At 43.5% G+C, this 24,958-nt stretch overlaps 1 protein-coding gene across 1 annotated transcript in view; it reads left to right on the top strand.

Annotated features, from left to right (window-relative positions):
• The first annotated feature begins 489 nt into the window (after positions 1-489).
• LOC147678555 (extracellular calcium-sensing receptor-like) overlaps positions 490-24,958 on the top strand; it is a 68,854-nt gene continuing 44,385 nt past the window's right edge. The window contains exon 1 of the mRNA XM_086945689.1: positions 490-747. Within this exon, the coding sequence (XP_086801815.1) occupies positions 490-747 (258 nt within the window). The remainder of the gene's footprint in view (positions 748-24,958) is intronic.

Below are 24,958 nucleotides of genomic sequence, written 5' to 3'. Positions count from 1 at the left end.
CAGGCGAACTTTGTCAACCCGGCATCCTAACGGTAAAAGGGACCACCTGCGATCCACCCGCAATCCTAATGGGGCCCATAGTGTTGTCAAAACAGTGCTCCTGCATAGTCGTAGGTCGCAGCACGCCCCGGCCCTCAGTGGGGCTCGAAGACCCCTATGATGAAGCATGTCACCAAGGGCCCTTGTGGTGTGTGAGGGATATTTAAGCAGACACTGTGTGCCTCCCTATCTGGAAGGGCAATACATTTCCCAGAAACATCTTCCTTGTACACTGTCCGATCTATGTGGTGGATCCTTTTGATGTATTTACAAGTTTGAAAACTATTCACAAAGTTGTGATCTTTGAGCTAAGGAATTTAGCCTTCACACTGACCTCAGCACAAAATGCTAGTAAATAAACTGTAAAAAGTCATAAATGTGCCTTAATTGTATGGTATTTCTCTCAATTATTCCAGGTTTGGGTTCCAGAATTACCAATGGATTCAGGCTATGGTATTCGCCATTGAAGAGATTAACAAGAACCACAGCATTTTACCCAACATCACCCTCGGATTTTACATTTACGATACATGTTCGATGTTCCAGCGATCACTGAAAGGTATTCTATGGATTCTTTCAGGACAAACAGAGTTGGTCCCAAACTACCGGTGCAGGAGAAGTTTGTCACCAGCTGCCATCATAGGGGATTCTGCATCCACACGTTCAATGGCTCTTGCGCATATTCTTGGTCTCTACAGATATCCTCAGGTAAGAATGTGTAAATATCACTTTGTTGTTTTATGAATCAGTAACAAAGGGCCCTAGCTAATTCATAACACCAAAGAGTATAATACACAGAAAGTAACATGTAGTCAATCAGGACATAGAGACAATTTTCTGATAGGCAGTAGAAACCAGACTTGAATGAAGTATTGGACCATATTTCTCATACTGGAGGGCTTGTAGTATAGAGTTACATAAGATATGGTACTAGGGCCTTGATATACAAAGCCATTTTGCTGTCACAAAGCCTGCAATTCACATATCGCACAGGGTTTGTGAGAGCAAAATGGCTCTATGTTATGTATTAAACCCATTTTCCAATTTGGTAACACATTACCAAATCCCAAGATGGGATTACAAACCTATCACAAAATGTTACTTGGAAGGGGCATGTTTAGGGCGTGTCTTCCAAAGAGTGATTCAACAGTATATGTATCAGTGTTTGCAGCTGCAATACGGTTGCAAAACATTGCAATTGTACAGACACCTAGGAGGAGGGGACCCTTTCCGTTTTGTGAATGTTCAAAAATAATTTATTGGTGAGGGGCACTCTCAAAGCAAAAACAAAAACGCTGTGCTTTTTAAATACATTACTGTTCCCTTTAAGGAAAACAGATTATATTTTAAAAAAAAATACTTTATTTAAAACCCAATTACTGACCCAAGCAGGCCACTATTCTTCAGAGGGAATCCAATCATGATGAGAAACAATTTACGAGCAACCTCAAGAGTCCAATGAGTTCACCAATTTTCTCTTAGCTTGGAATAGAAACAATAAATCTGACCCTACCAGAGTCCAATGCTTTCCCTAATTTTCTTTTGTTTGAAGTGGGAATAGCAACATTCCCCCCTCCAGCATCTAATATTTTCCCCAATGTTCTTAAATTTGGAGAGGGAATAGTAAGTCTGAAGACCCCCCACACCACTTCCAAGAGTTCAAATCTATCCTGAATGTTGCTTAGTGTGGAGCAGGCACAGTAAATTGCCTACCCTCAACGGAAGAGCCCAAAGCATTCCTCTATGATGGTTACTTTGGACTGGAAATAGTAGATGCGACCCTCTCAGTATACAATGGTTTCCTTAGTATTGTCTAGTTTGAAGTGGGAATAGTAAATCTGTACCCCCTCCAACACCTGCTCGAGACTCACCATATGTAACAAAGAGCAACCCTAAAAGGCACCAACTGTGCCCGTAACATCAGTTTTCTAAATCATCTAAATTCATCACTCAGCAATTTTTTTCATGAGTAGGAATGTCTCCACCAGAATCTTCAAATGTAAAGCCATATTTTAAACAACAATCAACTATATCTGTAAGTGATTCCCTTTTGCAACACCCATGCTGATTGGGTAAGTCCCCTGACACAAATGACCTATTCAGAAAGTTAAATTTGGGGATTGTCAAGAACTGCATGCAGACATACTCTGCTGAGTACCCTTCTTCATTGCCTGAGAAGAGTTATTAGCAAGGACAGCTAAGACCAGCAGCCATGGTGCCACCCAGCAGAGAATACCCACTTGAACATTTTCTTTTTCTTGATGAAAACTAACACTTAAGCAATCAGCAAGACACTAAACCTCTACTGTCACAAGGAAGAAGAAAAGAGCAAAGCAAACAAAGGAGTAGAATCCAGAGGGAAATAATCAAAATTGCTGGAAACACACATTTGTGATAAAATAGCAGCTAGTGTTGAAGATGGTGACAAAAAATCAGGGAGTGTGATTTGTTGTGACACATTCCCTCTCCTAAGGCCTCCTTTACATACACTTACAACAGAAACGTATATCCCAGATAAAGACTCTTCTACATCTTGCCGGCGAACCACAGACATCTTTCAAACGTCTGACCACCATCATGGAAAGGACTGTTGTCAAGGTTATCTCCCAGCCCTTTCCTAGAACCTCTTGTGTTCATTTGACAATGAAGAAAAAGCTCAGGATTGCCATTTTTCTTGCTGCTCTGGAGTTCTGAAGTCCCTTTGCAGTTGGTGTTCGATGCTCAAAGTTGGAAAGATCCATGTGTCAAAAATGGAGAGCGTTAGACTGAGCATGATGTCTGACAATGTGCTGATGAAATCACATCCATTGCCACTTCTTGGCCTGAACTCAAACCCGCTCTGCTAAACTGTTGATAGGTGATTCAACACATATTTTGCCTCAGGTGTAACAGTAATAAACATATAGTTGCAAATGAATTTGCTTATTTTACTCCTTCCGGTAATTCACAAAATAATTCCTGGCCGATTGAAAAGCATGTACAATTGCAGATTCTCTGCCAAGAGTGCAGAGAAATCCCACTCAAGTGGTGGCAAGAGGGGGCTCCAAGGCATGGTTTGCCTCGAAAAGTAGAGTACGCCCACAAACGTATTTTTAGGAGCATTCCTAAACTCTTCTCTGTTACCTTTTTACCTGGCAATGCTTTTTTAGAACAAAAGACATAAAATGACTCCATCAGGCAAATTATCTGAGGAAATTGGTAAAATTAAAGTCAAACTCCAGATGTTGAGAACAAACAAAGCATAATGTAGTCTCATTTATTTAAACAAAACCTGTATGAAAAGGGCAGATACAATTATAAACATCCATAGATGTGAATGAAAGCACAAAGGGACAACACATACAGAGTGAAGATAAGATCTCCTAACAGTGAATCAATGTTAAAAAAAGGGAAAGAGTGAGCTCTTTTCAAAATTGTAACAAAATCTCAATACTGTAGATGCGAGAAAGAAAAAACACATGACACATTTCCTCAGGGGTACACTGGAAAAAATACTTACCCCACATTAAAGGGAGGAGCTAGACAAAGACAAGCTCATAAAGACACAGGAAGTCCTGTCCGTGCTTTAAAGAGAATGAGTTTGAACAAAATCCCTCGCTCCAAAGGTTCCAGGTAGGCTTTTGCAGGCCAATTGAAAGGCCCCCAAAAACCTTGTTCAATTCCTTCCATTTTTCCTTGGGTGTCACACCCACAGTATGTGAAGCTGAGATCACAACCCTTCCCAAATCTGGGAAGGAATCAGAGGACTGCAAATCTCATCAACTCATAGCACTTTTGAACACCAACGCTAAAATATTTACTAAAGCCCTTACGATTAGATTGAATCAAACCTTTCCCTTGCTGGTCAAAGCTGAACAGGTAGGCTTCATCCAAAGGATATGAGGCTTGGACAACCTCCACAGAATTGCACATCTGTTTCAAAACAATGCCAATATGAATTGCAGCCACCAAGATGATGCTAGACACAGAAAAGAAATTTGACAGGCTGAGCTTGGAATCCCCTGGATGCAGTCCTTGTAGGATAGAGACTGAATCTTAGATAAGAGGATGGATCATTGCAAACTATTACTCCCCAACATCTAGTTTCAGGCTAAATAGATCCCGCTCAAATAAGTTCTACCTCCGAAGAGGTAACCTTTAGTATACAAGGTTTTTGGTTGAGAAGACGTCAACCGCAATCCTGGTCGTAGTGAACCACAAACGTTACTAAATCACCAAGGCCACATTAACCCCCAGGTAGTTTGCCAGAAAAGCTTAACTAAGAGGCAATGTGTAAAGTATTTATGCAACACACAAACAGTACATAAGTGAACAACACAACATTATAAAATTCTCAAACCGATTTAGAAAAAATGAGTACATTTTAATAAATAAAATGATACAAGAACAAGGCAAATCCAATCAGTGAAACCAGAGATATGAAATTTTATAGCCTTAAGTGAATTTAGCACTAAGAAGCAGAACGTGCCAACTGCTGCTATCTGGTCACTTTGGACTAGGACAAAGTCACAAGTTTAGCCTGACTGCAATGGAGCGCAAGTGGAGCACAAGACATAGTTTGAATGCTGAGACTTGTACCTTAAAGTTGTTGGTGTTAAGATGCCAGATCCGGCGTCGTTTTGCCCTGCGCTGCATTGGTATTTGTGAGGCCACAGCTCAGGAACTGGTAGGTGCTGAATGCGAGTTCCTGCATCTGTTTGGGTCTTGTTGTGTTTATTCTGATTAAGCTTTGAAGTTGGCCAGGAGTAGTCTGCTTCCAGCCAAGGGTCCAGGACCTGAGAGGGCACCTCATGGTGATCAGGACTTACACCAGCTGACAACAGCAACAACGCTCAGGCTGGCTCTATCACAGATCCAGGGAGGTCAAGTGTCAGCAGGCCAGCCGAGCCATTTCAGGGAGACCTCTGAAGCATGTTGTCTCCCTGTTGCTCACACAGGAGGTCGGAAAACTACCCAGAGAGTAATTCTGGGTAGCATGGATGAAGGCAAGCAGGTCCTATCTTCTTTCTCAGACATAAGTCAGTCCATCAAGCAGCAGGGCAGCACTTCTTCTTTAACTTCCACATGTCGCAAAGTGTTCTGAAGATTGACTCTGTAGGTCCAGTATTTATACTTGATGCCAGCCTTGGTATGTGAATATTCCCAGTGCTACCCTTTCATCTGGTTCTGGAAAGCTGTCCCCCTGTCAAGGTTACAAACAGTCTGGTCAGTAATGTGATTGATTATACTGACAGAAGGCACAGACAGAACAAGAAAATGACAACTTTCTAATCAATCAATCAATCAATCTATTTGTAGAGCGCGCTATTTACCCGTGAGGGTCTCAAGGCGCTGAGGGGGGAGGGGGGAAGCTTCGCTACTGGTCGAAGAGCCAGGTCTTGAGGAGTGTTCTGAAGGCGAGTAGGTCTTCGGTCTGCTGTAGGTGGGTAGGAAGGGTGTTCCAGGCCTTGGCGGCGAGGTATGAGAAGGATCTGCTGCCTGAGGTTGTTTGTTGGATGCGGCGGACGGCGGCGAGGGGGAGGCTGGCAGAGCGGAGCTGGCGGGTCGGGGTGTGGAAGCTGAGTCTGCTGTTCAGGTAGGCTGGTCCGGCGTTGTGGAGTGCTTTGTGTGCGTGGGTGAGGAGTTTGAAGGTGATCCTCTTGTCGATGGGGAGGCAGTGTAGGTTTCTCAGGTGGGGGTGATGTGGCTGCGGCGGGGGACGTTGATGATCAGTCGGGCGGAGGCATTTTGGATGCGCTGTAGTCGTCGTAGGTGTTTGGCTGGGTTTCCGGCGTACAGTGTGTTGCCGTAGTCCAGCCTGCTGCTGACGAGGGCCTGTGTCACCGTTCTTCTAGTTTCGGTCCGGATCCACTTGTCGATCCAGCGGAGCATGCGGAGGGTGTTGTAGCAGGAGGAGGAGACCGCGTTGACCTGTTTGGACATGGAGAGGGAGGAGTCAAGGATGAATCCAAGATTGCGTGCGTGGTCGGTGGGTGTCGGTGCTGTCCCCAGGGTGGTTGGCCAGCAGGAATCGTCCCAGGCTGAGGGGTTGGGTCCGAGGATTAGGACCTCCGTCTTGTCCGAGTTCAGTTTCAGACGGCTGCTCCTCATCCAGTCGGCGATGGCCTTCATTCCTTCGTGGATGTTGGTTTTGGCAGTGCGTGGGTCCTTGGTGAGGAAGAGGATGAGTTGAGTGTCGTCGGCGTAGGAGATGATGTTGAGATTGTGGTGACGGGCCACTTGTACGAGGGTGGCCTTGTAGATGTTGAACAGCATCGGGTTGAGGGAGGAGCCCTGGGGGACGCCGCAGATGATGTCGGTGGCTTCGGATAGGAAAGGTAGGAGGCGGACGCTCAGGGATCTGTCAGAGAGGAAGGATCTGGTCCAGTCGAGGCCTTCTCTTGGATACCAGCTTCTTGGAGGCCTGTTTTTAGAGTGCGATGCCAGACCGTGTCGAAGGTGGCCGAGAGGTCCAGGAGGATGAGGGCAGATGTTTCGCTGTTGTCTAATTGGCGCCTGATGTCGTCTGTGGAGGCAATGAGGGCTGTCTCTGGGGTGTGGTTTTGTCCGAAACCAGATTGGGACGGGTCCAGGATGTTGTCATCTTCGAGGTGGCGGGTCAGTTGCATGTTGACGATTTTCTCGATGATGTTCGCCGGGAACGGGAGCAGGGAGATGGGTCGGAAGTTCTTGAGGTCCTTGGGGTTCGCCTTGGGCTTTTTGAGGAGGGCGTTGATTTCGGCGTGCTTCCAGCTTTCCGGGAATGTCGCTGTTTCAAAGGAGATGTTGATGATCTTCCATAGTTGGGGTGCGATGGCTGCGTCTGCCTTGTTGAATATGTGGTGTGGGCACGGGTCTGTTGGTGATCCTGAGTGGATGGAGTTCATGACCTTGCGTGTCTCGACGTCGCTGACGTTGGACCAGGAGGTCAGGCGGTTGATGCTGTTGGTGTTTGGGAGAGCGGTGGAGTCTGGCGTGGTCGGGTCGGTCGTGGTATTGAAGCTTTCGTGAATGTCGGCGATCTTGCGGTGGAAGACGATGGCCAGTGAGTCACACAGTTCCTGTGAGGGCGAGATGTCGTTGGTGTTGGCGCTGGGGTTGGAGAGTTCTTTTACGATGCGGAAGAGCTCTTTGCTGTTGTGTGCGTTGTTATCCAGGCGGTCTTTGAAGGAGGATCTCTTGGCTGATCTGATGAGGTGGTGGTGTCTGCCAGTGGCGTCCTTGAGGGCTGTGTGGTTGTCCGGTGTGCGTTCGTGGAGCCATTTCTTCTCCAGTTTCCGGCGTGCGCGCTTGAAGGCCAGGAGCTCGTTGGTGAATCAGGTGGCTCTCTTGCTGGCGTGGTTGTTGGAGGGTTTCTTCAGTGGGGCGAGGGTGTTGGCACAGTCATTGATCCACTGTCTGAGGTTGCCGGCTGCGGCATCTGGGTTGGTGGGGTCGGTGGGTGGGTTCTGGGAGAGGGTGGTGATCAGCTGATCTTCGGTGACTTTGCTCCAGCAGTGGCGAGACAGCTGTTGGGTGCGATGGTGCATGGTAGGTTTTTTGAAGGTGAAGTGAATGCAGCGGTGGTCGGTCCAGTGGGGTTCGGTGGTGTGGTAGAAGGTGACGTAGGTGCTTGTGGAGAATATGGCGTCCAGCGTGTGGCCAGCGGCGTGGGTAGGCGCGGTGACGAGTTGTCTGAAGCCGAGGTTGGCGAGGTTGTAGATCAGCGTGGAGGAGTTGGCGTCGTTGTTGTTCTCGAGGTGGAAGTTCAGGTCCCCGAGGAGGATGTAGTCCATGGAGGCGAGTGTGTGGGTGCTGGCGAGGTCGGCGATGGAATCGCTGAAGCGGGCCCGGGCTCCGGGGGTTCTGTAGATGAGAGTTCCTATGAGGGTGGTGTTGGGGTCGGTGTGGATCCGGAAGTGCAGGTGTTCGGCGGTGTTGAGGGAGTCATCTGCGTGGGTGGTGACCTTGAGGGTGGACTTGTGGACGATGCCTATTCCTCCTCCGATGCCATTGGCGCAGTCCCTGCGGGTGATCTTGTATCCGTCTGGGATGGCCACGGCAATGTCTGGTGCAGAGGAGTCGTTCCACCACTCCTCGGTCAGGAAGGTTACGTCCGGGCCTGTGGTGTCGAGCAGGTCCCAGAGCTCGATGGCATGTTTGCGTGCAGAGCGGGTGTTGAGGAGTATGCAGCGGAGGTGGTTGGGTCCGGTTCTTGGTGGTTTGATGGTTCTGTCGCAGGTGAATCTGCAGCTGCGGCAGGAGAAGGGTCCGTGTGTGTGTTTGGGGGCGGCCTGGTTGCAGTGTTGGTCTCGGCCGTTGTTGAGAGCGTGGAGGGAGTCAGCGTCATAGCTGAGTCTGGGTCGGGTGTGGTGGGGGGTGCTGGGGCCAGGGGTTCTGGTGCTGGGCGCGGTCCAGGTGCGGACGGGTGCAGACGGGCTTGCCTTAGGTGCACCAGCGGCGCAGCCGCTGTGCGCGGCCACTGCGCGGCCGCGTAGCGGCTTCTATCTGAGGGGATGTGGGAGGGAGGAGCAGCTGGGAGGCGGAGCGGGCGGCAAATGGGATTGCAGGTGGGCGGGCCGCAGGGACGCAGCAGCGGGGAAAACGGGCACGGGCCACGTGAGAACTGGGCACAGGAAGGAAAAACAAGTTTAGCCAAGAAAATAAGTACAGGCACAGAGGAATAAAAACAAGTCTGGGTAAGAAAGCAAGTTAGGCACAGGGGAATAAAAACAAGTCTGGGCAAGAAAGCAAGTGCAGGCACAGGGAAATAAAAACAAGTCTGGGCAAGAAAGCAAGCGCAGGCACAGGGGAATAAAAATAGGTCTGGGCAAGAAACCAAGTTCAGGCACAGGGGAATAAAAACAAGTCTGGGCAAGAAAGCAAGTATAGGCACAGGGGAATAAAAACAAGTCTGGGCAAGAAAGCAAGTTAGGCACAGGGGAAAAATACAAGATTAGGCAAAAACAATGCAGGCAGAGCCGTGCAGCAGCGTGGGGAGTGACCTGCCTGCGAGCAGGGTCATAGGTCGCAGGCAGTGTCAGAATTATGACTTAAAACTGAGTTTACAATTGAAGAGAATATTTTAATTACAATTATTTGAGTGAAAACCGCATATATCTATTTGTGCCAAATTGAAAATTAGCACCTTTAAACGTATTAAGATAACCCAGTGTTAGTCCATCGGAGGGAAAGGCCTCAGAACAGTGTAAAACAACTTTAGGAATTTGTCACTGCCAGTACATGTTAAACTGCAGTCCACACGTTCTGATTTTACCTACAGAGCTCCCCGACCTATGAGCTTTTAGGGCATAACTTAGGTGATATTTATAAGTATTAAAATGGAAGGTTTAGACCACGCAAAAGAGTTCGTTTTCAAGGTTTACATTACAGTTTAAACTGCACTACAGGCTGCAGTAGCAGGCTTGAGACAAGTTTTAATGTGCTACTCAAGTGGAGTGCTGCAGGCCCACTAGTAGCATTTATTTTATAGGCACTAGTTAGTAGTGGTAGAGTGCACAGAGTCCTAAATTGAACAAAAGCAAATTCAGCAAAACGGCCTGCTTGGAGTCAAAAAGTTAGGGTGAATAGCATGCCAAGGGTGTCAGGGCAAACAGCACCCAACTCATTTGACCTTACCATGGAAGCCCTAGCATCCCAGGGCAACATTGATTAAGGGAATATCATTTGGAGGCATCAGCAATAAAATTAGTGTATATGCAGACAATGTCCTCCCAACTCTACCCAATGGGTATTAATGGAGAGTCTAGGTGACTTTGGGAAACTTTATGATTTTAAAATAAGTCAAATCTGAAATCCTCAACATCCGACTTCCCCGGGAGAGATTAGCATGCCTGAACTAGCAATGGGCATTTAAATAGAATAAATATTTATTCAAACACCTGGGTTTGGATATCAAAAATTAAATGAAAGAATGGATAGGAATCAAGAGGTCCTCAATAAAATGGCAGATTATGGCATACCTGCCCAAGTGTCATAAACTTTGCATACTGTTGTTGATATATCTTGGTATTAAGATCAATGTCTTGCCATGACTACTTTAATGTCTCCAGGCATTGCCCACTGCTGTCATGCTAACTGAATTAAAAGCCCTACAAAAACTGATATAAATATTCGTTACTGTAAATGGCAAGGCCAAGTTAGCCAAGAAGATAACAATAGCCCATCAAGAAAGAGGCAGCCTAATATGCCTGAATATTCTGAAATATTACTATGCAGCCTATTTAAGTTCCAATGCCAAGGGGGTGGTTGGGAAATCAGAGAACCATTGGCTTCATATGGAGACAGCTTAGATAGACTGATGCCTATGGAACGTTACCTGGCAATATAAAGAAGATTGCCCCAAGAATATGTGCATATCAGAGAACCCCTCTTGAAATATGGAACAAATTAGCAATCAAATAGAGGACTAGTACATCCCCCTAACCCTACACACTGTTAGACCTGTCAGCATTAGGGTGGTCTTCCCCCTCCAACTCTTTACCATCCACCTCAATTTTTTTCTGATATCATTTTTGTCATGTGCTCACTCCTTAAAACAGGTAACATTAGCTTAACCCCAATCAACATATGTAATTTAATTGCAAGTCCTTGGTAAACTAGTACTACATTTAACCAAGGCCTGCAAATTAAATACTACTAGTGGGCCTGCAGCCCTGATTGAGCCACCCACTTAGTTAGCCCTTTAATCCTTTTGCCAGGCCTAAACCTTCTTTTTTATACATATAAGTCACCCCTGGGGTAGGAACTGGCCAGCACAGAGGACAGGGTACAATATATCAAAAACGTTTTACATGTGTTTTTATGTTTTACATTTCCTAGTAGTGAGAAACTTTTAAATTAGTTTTTAACTACCTCAAGGCCTTTCTCTCCCATAGGATAACATTGGAGTTGCCATATTACATTTTATAAGTGTAATATCTAAATGGGAAGAGAGTAAGTGCTTCATGTTGGTGTCTCTAGAATCCTAATTTAAACACCTAACTTATAGTGAAGTTGGGTTTTTAAATTACAATTTAAAAAATACCACTTTTAGACATTTGGCATTTTTGTACCATAGTCATTTGCCTGTCTCTGGTCAAATGACTGAGTGTAGTTGTCATTTGGGGTTTGTGTATTCGTCCTAGACAGCCACACACAATGGAAGCTTAGATGTGACTGGATGGACCATCACTGGCAAGATGGGAGGGAATGGATATAAACTAGTGACCAGCGTCATTAGACCCTTCCCGCACTACTTTTGGCAGAAATCCATCCGCCTGTGTAATCTATCAAGTTGAAAACGCTAGTGTGGTTTTTCAAAATATTTAATTGAAACACATTTTTTCAAAACTTTTTTCTATATTTATGCTTTCTACATATGCATATCACATGAACATTACATGTTTATCTGTCTTATTCTAGACATTGAATTCGCTAACTTGGCATACAAAAAAATGTATAACTAAAGAGAAAAGATGATCCTGTCCCAATGCATTTCGGGATTGTATCCCTTTGTCAGGGGCGCTGAAAAACATAATATGATGGATAAACTTATGTAAGAAAACGGCTATCAGCACTAGTAACACTTAAACAATTGCTTCACATGCTATCATACACTATATATCATGAATAGAAAATTTGTCAAATATTATACATATAGTGATTTTGAATGAACATGTTTGTTTCAAAATTCAAATAAGCAACACATATGTAAAAGAGCTGAATTCTGCCATTGGATTAAGAATAAACATGTTAGTGTCATTTTAAATTAACGGTAAAGGAAAGAGTGAACCATAAATAAAATAATCAGAATGATTTAGATAAGAAACTCAAATAACGCTTTTTAAGATGAGAACTTACCAAATAAAATAGAAGGGACTAGATTCGATAGACTGCGTACTGGAGCGGTGACTGAAACATTCTAGTAATCTACAGAATCAAGAATTAAACTCAAATTATATATAGTGTCCTGTGTTTTCAAAAAGGAAAAATAATCGATTGTATGATGCTAAATATCATACCTAGGTTGCTGGGTAATGTTGTGTGAATCACCGGTCCTGGCTTAAGGGTGTGCCGAAAATAGACTCCTGAGGTCTTCTTTTGGTTTAACTGCATGAGAATGATAAACAAAACGATATCAATAGTGGATGCAAATGCAACCTCACTTGGAGGTTGGATGGTTCGTACCTAGAATTGCAGAGCTTTGGTGACGTTGATGTTCTGTGCGTTGACGTACTCGCAATGTGGAAACTAGTCGATAAGATAGGTAACTGAAGAGTGGACAGAGACGTTGTCATAGTAAGTAACACTATTGATGTTAATAAACAAATTCTAGATTTGTAAAAACACATACACATTGTGTACCTTTTGAATGTGCGTCTACTGCGACATCGAAGGAAATGTTTAAAAGAAAAGTTCCGGAACGGCGAGTAGCTCCTTTTTGGAACCCGGATCCTGAAAAGTAAATGAGTTAAATGTAGATCCGTTTTAAAAAAGTCGTGTGGATGATCCTAAGATTATCTGCTAAACTATGGTAAATACCTGTGTAAAGCTGATTGGACGCAGAGACTGACGTCTGGGTTGCTCGTTCAAGATTCAAACATTCAGAAGCCCGCGTGCAGACGCGAACCGAAGATAGATGACGGACTGCGGAAGTGGCTTAAATAGTGCCTTAGACGAACCGGTAAATGAATGTAGGCAAAAGACTATGAATAGAGTATAGCACTCTGGTGGCGCTAGAGTTTCCTTTCCCAAAATTAAAACTTTATCAGTAAAGTCTGCCTTAGATGAACAGTACTTTACTGGTTTAGGGAAAAATAGACAAACTATTTGAAATTTCTGTGAAGCATGTAAGTAACATAAACAACGGACTTTGTCCTGACAATAAGTGGTTGTTCACCATGTTAGGACAGATTTAATGGTAAATAGAGAATTTATTTGAAAATTCTGTGAAGCCCGTAAGTAACATAGACACCGGACTATATCCTAACAATACGTAGTAATTCGCCATGTTGGTACTGATTTGATAGTATACAAAAAATCTTTGAAACGCGAATGTAAGGAGCTTTACACTCAGTACTCAGTTGAAAACTCAACTTTTAGGCAAACAGAAGAGAAAAAGGAAAGAAAAGGGGAAACCCAACATGTTTACGCCTGATAATCAAAACTGAAGATAGAGGCTAGTATACACGTTTAACATACATGCGTTGTAAACAATGAGAGATAACTAATGTGTTGACAATTTACATATGAGTTGCTTATTTTAATTTTGAAACAAACATGTTCATTTAAAATCACTATATGTATAATATTTGACCAATTTTCTATTCATGATATACAGTGTATGATAGCATGTGAACCAATTGTTTAAGTGTTACTAGTGCTGATAGCCGTTTTCTTACATAAGTTTATCCATCATATTATGTTTTTCAGCGCCCCTGACGAAGGGATACAATCCCGAAATGCATTTGGACAGGATCATCTTTTCTCTTTAGTTATAACATTTTTTGTATGCCAAGTTAGCGAATTCAATGTCTAGAATAAGACAGATAAACATTTATTGTTCATGTGATATGCATATGTAGAAAGCATAAATATAGAAAAAGTTTTGAAAAAATTTGTTTCAATTAAATATTTTGAAAAACCACACTAGCGTTTTCAACTTGATAGATTACACAGGCGGATGGATTTCTGCCAAAAGTAGTGTGCGAAGGTTCTAATGACGCTAGTCACTAGTTTATATCCATTTCAATCTACGTGGAGGGTGGCTCCTCCTTCCCTCCCAGCACACCCCTTCAAAAATTAGAATAATTAGATTTAAAGGTTACAACTGATTAAAAAGGAGTGCACTTCACAACCCCAATTCAGCAGGATGAGAGGGAAGACATGGTCCCAGCCTCACTTACACCTAAATAGGCTCTTTCCTGTCTCCATACAATGGTAATAATGATCTTGCATTGTCACTTTAGCCACCTTGGAGAAAGGGCATGGGAGGTAGGGAATTCCCAGTATTTCAAAGTCACTGTCTAGACGCTTCTCCCATCGTCCAGAACCAGAGCATCAGTGTAAAAATGAAGGACCTCAGACACCATCACTTCAGTACACTTCTGAACTTGCGGATACTCTGCCAGGAAGAAGGACTGCTGTGCTTTCACCAGAGCTGCCACTCTTCTGGACTGCTGCCCACTGCCCGCTGTGCTGAGCGGTTGCCTGCTGCCCTCGTGCCTGGGGAATAAGAACTCGACCTTCAACTCCAGCTTGAATCCAGGACCTCATGGTGACTCAAAGGGCTAATCTGGCGGCCACCAGGGACATAACAGGCTCTTCAACAGCACCAAGACCTTTCTTTAGTGTGTTATTGACCCCCAAGAGGTGCCCATCAGGTCCTGGACTATTGGTGTGGTTATTGAGCTTTTAAATTCAAGCTTTTGGGCACTATGCAAATGCGCCAATATGTACCAAAACAGTGCCACTCAGACAGAAAATCAGCATGACCTGCAGCAAGCACGTCTCTTCTCGAAGCAGCATTGCCAACATGGAGGACCGCCTACGCAAAACTCAAGCTCGCCTGTCCACAATGCCCAGCCTGCTCTCCGCACCATGTCTATTGCCACACATGCCGTTTCCTTCCTCTCAACGACTGTCTGTAATGCAAACAGGACTTTTGGCACAAAACATCAGAAGGTAAAACTTCAGGGAGTCTAATCTGGGACTGCATCCGACCCGTGCTGCATCACAGTCAACCTAAACTTTTGACTTTACCCGGTCCAATGCGACCATATTTCCTCCATTAGTGCTTCATGCTTTTTAGGTGTTATTTTATGGTTTATTCTTTAAAAATTCATAATTCCAGTTCAACGGATTAAGCTTTTGTTGTTTTGGTCTTGACTTTTCTATCAAAATAAGCATGTTTTTGTAACCTGGTGTGGGATATTTTTGTGTGGTGTTTCACTGTTTTACTGCTTGAAGTTTTCCATGAATACTTTACACGTTGCCTCAAAGTTAAGCCTGACTTCTCTGTGCCAAGCGACCATAGGATGAGCACAAGTTAATTTGGAGATGTAATTGTGCCTTGTCCTCACTAGGATTGTTGTTGCTACTTGATCAAGGCTCACACCAGAGTCAACCAGTAAACCATTTTCTAACACACACCCATACAAAGGGGAACAGAGTTGAGAAACCGAAGATGGATGGATGAATCAAACTTGGGGACATGTTCACAAAGGAATTTATTAAATCCTTTATATAACTTTAAAACAACTTTAAGATCATGGAACAAAACAGACTTCAAAATGCCCAACTTAGGTTCTAGGTAATGCAGCCAGCAAAAGAACACCAACTATGGGGCAACTCACCCCATTGGGAAAATATCAGCGAATATTTAAATCCACAAAGGGGCTTATCGCATAATCCACCCTATATAGAAAAATGTCAGGGACCATAACAAGTAAGAATACCAAGCACAATGGGAAACAGAATTAGACAAAGAGATTCCTGATGTACCTGTGAAGTGTTTCAGGAGCTTACAACATAGGTAAACTTAACGCAAGTTTAGGATGAAATGGTACCTTAAATTTTACAGCAAATATACCTGAGCGCTTCAAGTCAGATTTGGAGCTGTGGAGCGGAAATAGGGTGGATGTTGCACATATGTTAGTAATGTGCCTGCATCCAGGTATAATAGAAAGATATTCAAAGTCCATTTGACAGTGTCATGGGGATAATGGTCAACTGTAATCTTGAATCAATACAATACTCACTTGACCAGTCACCCACTCATATGGGGCAAAAATACAGAAACAAATGGCATAGTCGCTGGAAGTAGGGGTGCTGGGAGTGAGGCAGTATCCTCAAAGTCACCATGCTAAAATTCAGAATGTGAATGAGCAATAAAGATGCCTTTCATTTTGTTTTTATCTATCAGATTTGTAGTGGGTTCAGACAGAGGTCAAATGTCAGCCTATGTCTTCTGACAAATTGCTGCTATTTCTTTTAACATGGAGTTTGCAAAATTAGAGCATTTTGTATGGTGAACTATCTGACAATCTTTCTGAGGTGCTGAGATATAAAGGAAAGGCAGGAGAATATCTGACTTGTTTCTAACACACAACAGCATGTACATACATGGTCATTTTGGCATTTCCCCTAAGATTATGGCCTTAATTCATAACTTATATCGTAATGCTGAAGCCAGTGCAATTATCAATACTTCGGTGGCTGGACAGGTTAAGGTAAAATGTGGCACAAGGCAAGGGTACCCTTTATCGCCGGTTTTATTTGCTTTCTTTATTGAACCATTGGCAATAGCAATAAGGAATTGTGTTGATATTCGTCCGCCAATTCAATCTATGGTAAATTGAAGTTATACACCGACGATATCATGCTTATTATTAAACCTGAGATAGAGGTGCAGGCTAAACTCTTCCAGGAATTTGAGGATTTCGAGGCTTTAGGCGGGTACCGGATTAATAAAAGGAAGACTGAGATTCTTCGATGTGGGGGGGCAGGTTTGGATTTTCACCCCAATATTCTTTCTTGTGTCAACAGTAAACCTAAGAGATATCTGGGGGTATATTTCTCTGAAAATGTCAGGGACTTATATCACCTGAATTTTGTACCGCTCCTTCGAAAAATGAAGGAAATTATTTTTACGCTGGAACTCTCTCCCTTTATCCATCTTGGCATGGGTGGCCTTGATTAAAAGGACTGTTCTTCCTCTGTTTAATTTTTTGTTTTCGACCATCCCCTGTAGCTTATCAGGCTCCTTTTTCACCCAAGTAGAGTCTGTGTTTACAACTTTTCTTTTGGCGAAAAAAATCATCACATATTGCACTTAGCACTTTATATGAAGATTTAGAACAGGGAGGCTTAACTCTTCCAAATCTCAGGGACTACTATTATGCTTATTTTGCACAATTCTTAACTAGATTCAAACGTCATTTACAACTACATCTCTTTATTAATAGTTTTATAAATCTAATGTGTAAGGAAAGTCAGATCCACTCCCCTCTGACAATCTTCAAATCCCCTAAACTGGTTCGCTATAAGTGCATACAATGTTTTTTTTTTTAAAATGACAGGTCTTTTTTAAAAGATATTCTATCCGTGTAATTAACTCAGCCACTTTACTGTCGCAAGGTTACTGCAACCTACACAGTACTGTGCACAGAGACCCATGACCTCAGTGAATTGTGGTGTGCCAAAAAACTCACCTTAGTGCCTAGAAACCCTTACCAGCTAGACTCAGTGTCACATTAGCTCTTCATCCTATAGCAAAGGAACCAATGATTAGACAACCTAGAACATGCGACTTAGATTATACTCAGGGATGGTGGGAGACAAGAACACTCTTTGGTTACACTCACATACCAGTCCACAACAGGAGTCAGAAAGAGACACGGGAAAGGTTAAAATATTTATATTAACGTCGTGCTCTTAGGCGTAGTATTTTTGTCAACTAAAGCATACACATGATTAGAACTAATATAATCAGCATTGTTACAATTCCATAAAACACAAAGGAAGAAATCATATTATAATAATAGTGAACATAGGTACTACAGTGCCTAGTAAATCACCCTCCCTAGATAGGAACTTTGTTTTATGAACTACAGAAGGTCTCTTGGGCTTTTGTGGGGGACCCTCATACTTCTAAGAACAGCAGAGATGAACCACATTGGGATCTGCAAAAAGGCTCTTTCTCTCTGGACACGGAAAATCTTCCAAGTGTCTGAAATCATGCCTAGAGTGCGATATTAAAGTCGCCAGAATCTCCGTTGGCTCACAGCTACCTCTGTGTTATGGCTAAAATGTGCTCTGGTCATGTCTAAAAACATCAACTCTGTTATGATAACTTTGACGTTGGGAACACTCACTGTGCAGACTAGGGACTCGATGTAAGTCTAGGGAAGCTGCAAAACAATCCCTTCTCATGCGAAATAATGTGCGCAGCCTAAATTACAATAACAGCCGAAGGCCGTGTCTTGTGCAAAAGCAGCAGAAAGGTAAAATGGTTTTTAAACTTCTAATAAGCTCATGCTAACATAACAGTGTATATGTACTAGGCTCAAACCCCACTACATTACTATCTAACAATTTACCACTTTCAGGGATTATACAATCCTTAGAACGTATTGCAAAGAGGGCCTCAACTGGTTTTCGTAAGGTCTCTGATTTTCTGAGGAATGAAAGATGGCTGACTATGACCGAAATGTAGCGATTGACTGTAAATGATTTTATCCTTTTGGGGTCATATAACGTCCTACATAAATTCTTAGCTAAATTAGATGTATCTCAAATCTATGAACATCACCAGCTAGTTCACAATCTTTTAGAGGATTCGCCAAGCAGAAAACCGGTGGCATGGAAAAAGTATTTAGCCCTAGTCAGGGGCCCGGATCTTGGGAAGAAAGCAATTAAAAAATGGTCTGATCATGAAGACCTAGAAATCTCTGCCAACATCTGGTCAGTTATTAATAAACTTAATTTTAGTACATTAAGAGGAGCGAATTGGCGTAGGATGTTGTTTTTTAGTAAATGGCAAATTTATCGAACCCCTCTCTTTCTCTCGAAAATCTATGCCAATCAATCAGCACACTGTTTTCGTTGTAGTAACCATCCTACAGCTAATTGGTCGCATATTATGTTGCAACGTCCTAAGATTCAGAGGTTCTGGGAGGATATTTTTTGCTATCTGGAAACTGAATGTTGTACTCAATGAGCAGTGAATAATTTGTTAATCATTATTGGTTTTGATCCAGACCTTCTTCTTCCTGATCAATTGGTAAACTTCTGAACATTGCAATGGCAGTAGCAAGATCACGTCTCTTGTAGAGGTGGCGTACCGATTTGATTCCCTCTGTTCTAGAGTGGGTTCATAAGATGAAAGTGGTCAAGAGAAGTAAACACACTTATGCACTACGTGTTGGGGGCTCAGGAAGTTTGAAAGAATTTGGGCTACATACTTTGATCAAAATCATGAGGGGTTACTGCCTTATGCATGTTTAAAAGCTAATAGTATGTTGTTTGTTTTTGTATCGGTCCCTGATTTTTTACTGCTTTGTATATTACTTATTTATTCTTGCAACCATAATTTTATGCCCAAAGATCATTTCTTTTTATGGATGTATTATGCTCATTGTATTGTAATTTTTGGACTTCATAAAAATATTTAATAATTTTTTTTTAAAAAAACATGTAAATACCTGTAAATGAACTGTACACATTTTGCAAAATATGTAAGCAGTTAGAAAAACACAAATGTATTTCTGTAATTTTTGTAATTCTGAAGTATAATGAAAGCAAAGGTTTTAATAGGATCAAAACAATCAAGACACCCACTTTTTACACATTTTCATTTGGGCGCTATGGTTTTATCGGTAAAACTGCATATCAGTATACATTTTGTAGCCATTCTTGCTCTCTTCCTGGGGACACACTTTGCAGCCTAGCACCAATGCAGGAACCCTTGCACTATGGTTACCTCATTAATATTTATGAGGTAGATTGAATTGCAACCCACTGTATTTGCAAACCAACATTTTACTATATGGATCGGTTTGCAAAATGCACACTGGTCGCAAAAATACAGGTTGCAAATTGCAAGCAGTATTTTGATACCCGTGCTATGTACATCTAGCCATTATTGCTTTGCCATCCCAAATAATAGAAAATATCCTACCCCTACATGGAAGCACACACGGCGAAGCAATAAAAAACACCTGGAAAGGGGTTTCACTCTTATAAAATGAGGCACATCAAAAGACAGTTTTCAGAATAAAGAGTGGGGTTTTATTTGTCCAACAATCTCTAATAAAAAGGCTTTCCCATATGTCAAAAGAACAACATTTGAATGTATGTAGAGATATATATATATGTGCAAGCAATACCAGCACACTTATAACTAAGCAAATGCAACTGTTAAATGCATGGAATAAAATACAAACAGATAATAAAACAGGACGTCCACTGCATGAAATAAGCACTATTAAATGCAAGTAATCAGAAAGATATATAAACTAAATACATCCGGGGCTGTATTATGCATTGTGATTTAAAATGTGCGCTGGGTGCAAACAATCACAATGTACCCTATAATGTAGTATGCGCTGCCACCCAGGGCACTGTTGAACTCGCGCAGCCCTGGGATCAGCGCATTCATGTGAAAACACAGAGCAGCAGCTGTGTGTTTCACAGTGTAGGCGGCTCCCGCCTGTACTTTTAGAGGGTAGCAGAGATCCCGTTAAGGTTGGGTGCAGTCAGTGAGAGTCACAGAGGATGTCTGCGGGGTCCATGAGACCCCCTTTACCCCCTGCAGAGTGTTGCTGTCAGGAGGCACACTGACAGTGTACCATCTTTTAAATGGCATACTGTCAGTGCGCCTTCTGAGGGCTGCTTTGACTCTGCGCCTGCGTCTATAATGTGGCATTGGGGCAGAGTGAGGGGAATTCCCTCATTTGCATAGGGGACGCCCCTATGCAAACGAGGAAACACCCTCATTATAGAAGGGGATGCACAAGCATCTGTGCCCCCTTCTATAATACCAAAGTGCCCCAGGGGCATGCAAAGTGGACGCAAAACCCCGTTGCACCCCCGGAGCAACCTATGTAATACAGCCCCTGATGATTGCAATGCCAAAAATAATGCATCAGATGATTATAACCACTGGAGACCTGAATATGCACACAGACACATTCCCACATCACAATGCCAATAATCCATAGAAATACATCACTGATCGCTCTGTCTCTGCATTCTTGCCAACTCAGCTAGAGGAGCCCTTGACAGTCAGGCAAAAACCTCATTCAGGAGCCTAAAAACAAGTTCCCTGTGGCAGCACGTCTGCTCCACAATGAGCTCCCATCTGAACAACCTTGAACGTGAGTAGCCTAAACAACTTCAGTGATCTGGGGGCCTGCTTGTCCATGCAAAGTTCAAGCTAGACAGAGTCAGAATTCAAGATGGCATGAGTGCATGTCAAAGCCAATAGTAAGAGCTTCATAATAATTCCCAATTTTCAACACAATGCACATTTGTGCACCACTGCCTATAACACTACACTCCAAGACGGAGAAGTGCATTCCACACCTTTCTCTCTCTCATTCTTTCAAAAGCACATCCCACACATTCTTTTCCTGACAAAGCTGTAAAAAGGAAACACTCCCCCTCTGCAGCTACATGGAGACAAGAAAGAAGTCTTCAAGAAAAAAAGGCATGTGGAGTTGTACATTCAAGATAACACCTTAAGTCAATTAAAATAATGGTAAACAAAGGTCATCACGTTGTCCTAAAACATGGTATCGCCTCTGGCACTACACTCCTGTCTCGGCTAATGAGTGATGTTTGACCTGTTTTTGCTCGCACTATACATGTGATATTTATTGGGGAAGACTATAACGCTGCTCCCTTAGTGTGTCTCCATGCTAAAAGCATAGTATCCTGTATTTTTCTAATGCTACACTGTCTCAAGGAAATATGTATGTACTTCTGTTAAAAGGTACTCAAAACAGTTTTGCCACTATTTTCTCGTATATTTAGGAATTGTTTGAGGGGGTTGGAATTGGATCAGTTGCAATGTTGATGAAAAGTCTGATATCATCTTACCGTTAGCATCCAGCGGGCCGTGAGGGCAACAGCTGGACTCCCAGCACACATTCCCAACTGTGAGGGCAATGGGCGCACTCCCAGCGTGCATTCCCAGACGTGAGGGCAATGGCGAAGAACAGCTATTACATCTCCCAGCTGCCCGGAGGCCCACCGGCGCACTCCTGACGCTCCCGCTGCGCCCGGAGGCGCTAGAAGAATGCGGTGCGCCGAGCATGCTTTGGGGGACATCATCTTACCGTTAGCATCCAGTGGACCGTGAGGGCAATGGCCGCACTCCCAGCGTGCATTCCCAGCCGTGAGGGCAACGGCCGCACTCCCAGCGCGTATTCCCAGCCGTGAGGGCAACGGCGAAGAACAGCAACTACATCTCCCAGCTGCCCCGGGGCTCACCGGCGCACTCGTGATGCTCCTGCTATGCCCGGAGGTGCTAGAAGAACGCGGAATGCCTCCCGCCTCGCGGGCCGGTGCCGGGCTAAGCCCGGGCAAAGGGCGGGCCATCTGTGGCCGTCAGGGGCCAAAGGAGGCCGGGCCGGGCAATCCCTCTAAGCACCAGCTTAAGACGTGTGACACTAAGCAAGATGGGGAAATGCACAGTTATATCTGGTCCAAAAACTTTTACTGCGACTACTATTGAAAGTATGCTTGAAAAAGCTGTTAGTATGGTTTCCTCGGAGATCAAACTAACCGAAAGGGGACTTTCTATGGGTCAACTGGCACCTCAATAGCACCTGTCTGAAGGAGCAGACCAGGGTAATCCAATTTTCCCTCTATCACCTAATGTATTAATCACCACTCCCTGTCAGCATGATATTTTGCCTGAGGGTCTTGAGATCGATGAGGATGATGAGGATAAATCAGAGCGCCAACTACGGCCTCAAGTCAATGCTAGTATTGGAAAGTTGGCTTCGGTCACTAAAACAGTGGGGGAGAAAAGGAAGAGAGGCACATCAAAACCCACTAGCAGCAAGAGGAAACAGCCTAAAAACCCAACCCACTCCTTTGAGTATGTGGAGACAAGGATCTATTGCTGTGACAGCGAGTCCAATTGAGCAAATAAATGACAATACTGTAGACTTGACTACATAAGAAGTTGCAGCTAACTCAATTCACACCCAAACTGAGTATACGACTGCCCATGGTACTCGTGCAAGGTCCGCGATATCCTAATTGACACCATAATGGACTCTGTTTATGACCGTTTAAAAGCTTTGGTAGACAAACAATTTAATGCCTTTTTTAAACGTCTGGACAGATTGGAAAACCTGGTTAAGAAACCGGAAATGCAGAAAAAAGCGGTTACTATTGTTGATAAAACCATGTGGATCAGCATTCTAACCCAATGGAGGCAGTTGACCAGGGAATATCAAATAAGAGCGGTGATTGTACACTTTCTACTGTTAACACCGCATGTGACATGTGTGGCAATTCTAAGAACAGTTCTTTTCCTAAACCCACTCCCAGTTTTACGCTTTTGTCGAATGTAGCATTTGGCAATAGGTCCACTATCAATAGCCTGTCACGAAACCTAGTACCAGCCACCACAGTGCCGCTGGCCCCCGTTCCTACAAGCATAGCAACTGCTCCGAAGGACATCTCTATTTTTGAAAATAAGGTTAAGAGCCCATCTAAAGATATCCTTCATCTACCTCCAGAAGCCTGTCCCTATGTTGTGATTTTAGCGGTGTACCTCCCCTGAAGAAAGACCTATCAGAATCCTGGGAACAACTTAAGAACAAGAGTACTGACTGGGTAACGAAGTATAAGGGTTTAGGGATTGTGAATGCTAATGAAATTTTATTGGTGCGACGAATAGGATGGGTACGACCTTCTGAAAAGAACATCTCTGGAGACTGCATAGTCGTGAATTTTAGACGTCCCCCCATGGTGAGATGGCTACTGCGAGCACAAATTCACCACAACACTGCCCCAACCGTTATACATTCACTACCCTTAGGCTTTTTCTACAAACCTCCTTTGGGTCTACGTAATCCCTCTATCCCGACATACACCACACATAATAGGTACACCGCTCTGTCCAGTCTGGAGAGTCAGGACTGACTATTGAATCAATTACCGACTGTTACACCAGAGTCAGTGGAACCCTTAATAGCATGCCCGATTGTTATCGAACCCAGAGGCCCAGACCCTAATTTAAATGTGCTAAACTGGAACATCGCAGGATTAAGATCTAAACTGAATTCTACGGAGTGGGTTGATCTGGTTAGCATTTAGGATATTTTGATGTTCCAGGAGACATGGTGTACAAATGAATTGTTTCTTGAAGGATTTGTGTGTTATAACAGCATTGTTACCAGCCCCAAAACATGTCGTCCATGTGGGGGATTATCAACAGGGATTAAGATCTCAACTGGGGGTAGTATAAAACCCGTGGCGACAAACAATGAGAACTTCCAAGCCACAATCTACACGCAGTCCATTGCCTACCTACAGAGGTCGTGGATGCTCATCTATTATAGATTATGTTTTTATATCATCCTCATTCGTAAACTTTTTAGCAAAGGCCTAGTTTTTATGTACTAGCCAAGGTGATCATAACCCAATTTTAACAACTATTAGACTTTCCTCTAAACTAACCATCTGAAGGGAAATAGGGGCCAAACATTTGATGGCATCCACTGACAAGCTCAGAGTGATCTGGAAGGGCATTAGTAATAAAGCCCTTTTTGCCCGCATGATAAAACTGCATCCCCTATTGGAGACACGTGTCTATCAAACAGCAGTTCGGGTGGTGAGATTTATGAGGCTTTTAGTGGTTTGTGTGTTGGTATCAAACATATAATCTCTAAACCTGTTACCAACTCATGCAAGAATCCCAGATGGTTCGATGGCACATGTTCGAAGGCTAACAGAGAACTGTGTGAAGCATTAGCGGCTACACCCAGGGACACAACCCTAGTTAGATCATTAAGAACCTGCAACTAATCTAAGCTCAGAAGAGATTTTAAAAGAACGCTGGAACAATCTTGCTAGTGCTGCATTACTCAAGGATGTAACTGCATTCTGGAAAGAAGTTAAAGGTATGAGGTCCATGGACTCGAACATTACTCCCATAAGTTCTAATATATCTAGTGAACTATGGGAGGAGCACTTTGCTAAAATCTATACAGCTCCCACAAATACCACTACTAGCCATACATGCTTTCCAGTCCTACAGGTTGCTATAACCGTATCTGAAGTCGAGGATGCCATACACCAAAGTTTAGGAAATAAAGCCCCACGTCCGGATGGGCTATCAATTGACCTATTAAAACATGAACCGGACTTCTGGGCTTCCCTTTTATGTAACGTTTTTAATAACTTGACTAACACAGCTATGCTGAGTACTTGGTCGACC

This window comes from Lissotriton vulgaris, chromosome 12 (assembly GCF_964263255.1).
Source record: "Lissotriton vulgaris chromosome 12, aLisVul1.2, whole genome shotgun sequence".
NCBI lineage: Eukaryota > Metazoa > Chordata > Amphibia > Caudata > Salamandridae > Lissotriton > Lissotriton vulgaris.
This window is presented reverse-complemented; position numbering and strand designations above follow the sequence as displayed.